Below are 1877 nucleotides of genomic sequence, written 5' to 3'. Positions count from 1 at the left end.
TACTTAAACCATTATTTTAGGAAGGTGACAATAACAGATAACGTGGATAAATGAAATTCACACCCAAAAAGACAACCTGACCACATTCTATGCCATTTACCTCAATAATTTTAWATAAAAATGAAATTAAAGCAGCAACAACAAAAAAGAGTCAAGAGACCCAGGAGGGTTAAAAAATCTCCCGTAGAGCTCCCCCTGATCTGGTGACGTTAGGCTCATTCCCACAATGCCTAGTAACACGCATGCGCGGTGCGGCCGCTATAAAGCTGCTATCTGYGCTCAGAGATGGCGGGCGCCTCCGACCCCCTGGAAGATATGCTCTTTTCAGAGGTGGATGAGAAGGCTGTTAGCGACCTGGTGGGCTCTTTGGAGTCTCAGCTGACTGGGCAGAGCAACTCCGCGGGGAAAGCAGACGAAAACGGAGGCGCTGGCTCTGTGGCCCCTGCTAACCATCACTTAGGAAAAACGCTCCCAGCTCCAGTGAGTACCACAACACTAGAACAACAACAACAACCTGAACGGCGGAATAAACCTGAGATGCACCAGGAGGTGAACTCTAAGGACGCAAGCCCGGATAAAACTGTCACCTCTGCGTCGCTGAGCTGCTCCTCTTCTTTTGGCGAGCCTACCAGCACTTCGGCTGGCTGTGTGAACGCCACTAGCAGCGGCATTCAATCACATGGAGCATCCATCACACCGCTGACTGCATCTGGCGTGTCAACTTTGGCATCCCCGCAGGACAGCATCAGCACCACATCCAGTCGGAGCGCCAAGGTGAGCCAGTGCACAGGTGAGGCGCCCGCGGAGGCCAGCGCACAGAGGAAGCGCGTCGCGACGCCGAGAAGGAGCCCCTCGGCGCGGATAAAGAGTTTGAACGGCGCAGCGGTGACGACGAGACGGAGCAGCATCACAGCGGTGACCGACAGCAGCATCATCAGCTCCGTGGACCCGGGCGCAACTCCGCCAAACTCCACTCGATCGGCCATCAACACTTCCACGTTCACTTTGTCCAACGCAAACCTCCCCGTGGGTCAGTCGGCTATTGCTCTGGACCGGGGGACTCCCACCATTGCCTTGCACAGACTCCCGAGTCACATCGTAGCCAGTATTGCCCAGAACGGCAACGGGACCAGCGTTTCGGCGCTGGTCCAGCAGGGTGCTCGGATAGAGCCCGCCACATCCTCATCTCCCACGGGAGATCTCAGCAAGGCGGCCACGGACACCGGAGCTTCCAAAACAGACGACTGTCAGTCCAATATTGTAACGCAAAGCCAGGTTGGTAGTGTGAGCTCTGTAATAAACACTGTATTACCGTCTGCTTCCTGCGCTATCACACCAGCAACAGCCACTACAGCGGCTCCTACTACCACCACCACAGTGACCCAGCCTCTGAGCTCCGCTACAACAGCTGTGTGTGCCACCGCCATGGCGACCACATCTGTCTGTGGAACTGTCCAGACCACAGCTGTGACCTCCACCATGAGCATGGTCAGGCCCACAGCTCCCTCTCCAACACCTGCCGTGGCCACCCCTGCACTGTCTCAACCCCGTCCAGGGGTTCCAACGCCTCAGAGGATAGTAGCCCCCCAGCTGATTGTCAGACCTTCACAACAGCAGACCACCATTCAGCTTCCCCCTGGCTTTACCATCCCACAGGGTAAGGTTTTATTTTGGAGGGTTGGAGAGAATGTGCTTTTTTTCTTCTTCTTGGTGTGCAGTGTGTTTAGTGATTTCTTGAGAATAGGGACAAAACAGGTCCCATGGATAAAGCACAAAATTTGAATAAAATATACACAAAATATAATTTTTTCAAATATCTGACTAAACTAACCTGGGTCATGTGAGCACAACAATGTATATTTTCCTGGAGTTTGCTG

General features: G+C 53.4%; 1 protein-coding gene across 1 annotated transcript; it reads left to right on the top strand.

The window, feature by feature from the left end:
* Positions 1–59: 59 nt before the first annotated feature.
* On the top strand, positions 60–1756 carry LOC103461315 (cell wall protein DAN4-like; the record flags this gene model as incomplete). Its single annotated transcript, XM_008403627.2, has 1 exon — positions 60–1756. A coding segment is annotated over exon 1 (1471 nt), but the record flags the coding sequence as incomplete, so codon positions are not given.
* Positions 1757–1877: the final 121 nt, after the last annotated feature.

Source organism: Poecilia reticulata, unplaced genomic scaffold (assembly GCF_000633615.1).
Source record: "Poecilia reticulata strain Guanapo unplaced genomic scaffold, Guppy_female_1.0+MT scaffold_1037, whole genome shotgun sequence".
NCBI lineage: Eukaryota > Metazoa > Chordata > Actinopteri > Cyprinodontiformes > Poeciliidae > Poecilia > Poecilia reticulata.
Note: the sequence above shows the minus strand (reverse complement) of the source record. Positions and strands in the feature narration are given on the sequence as shown.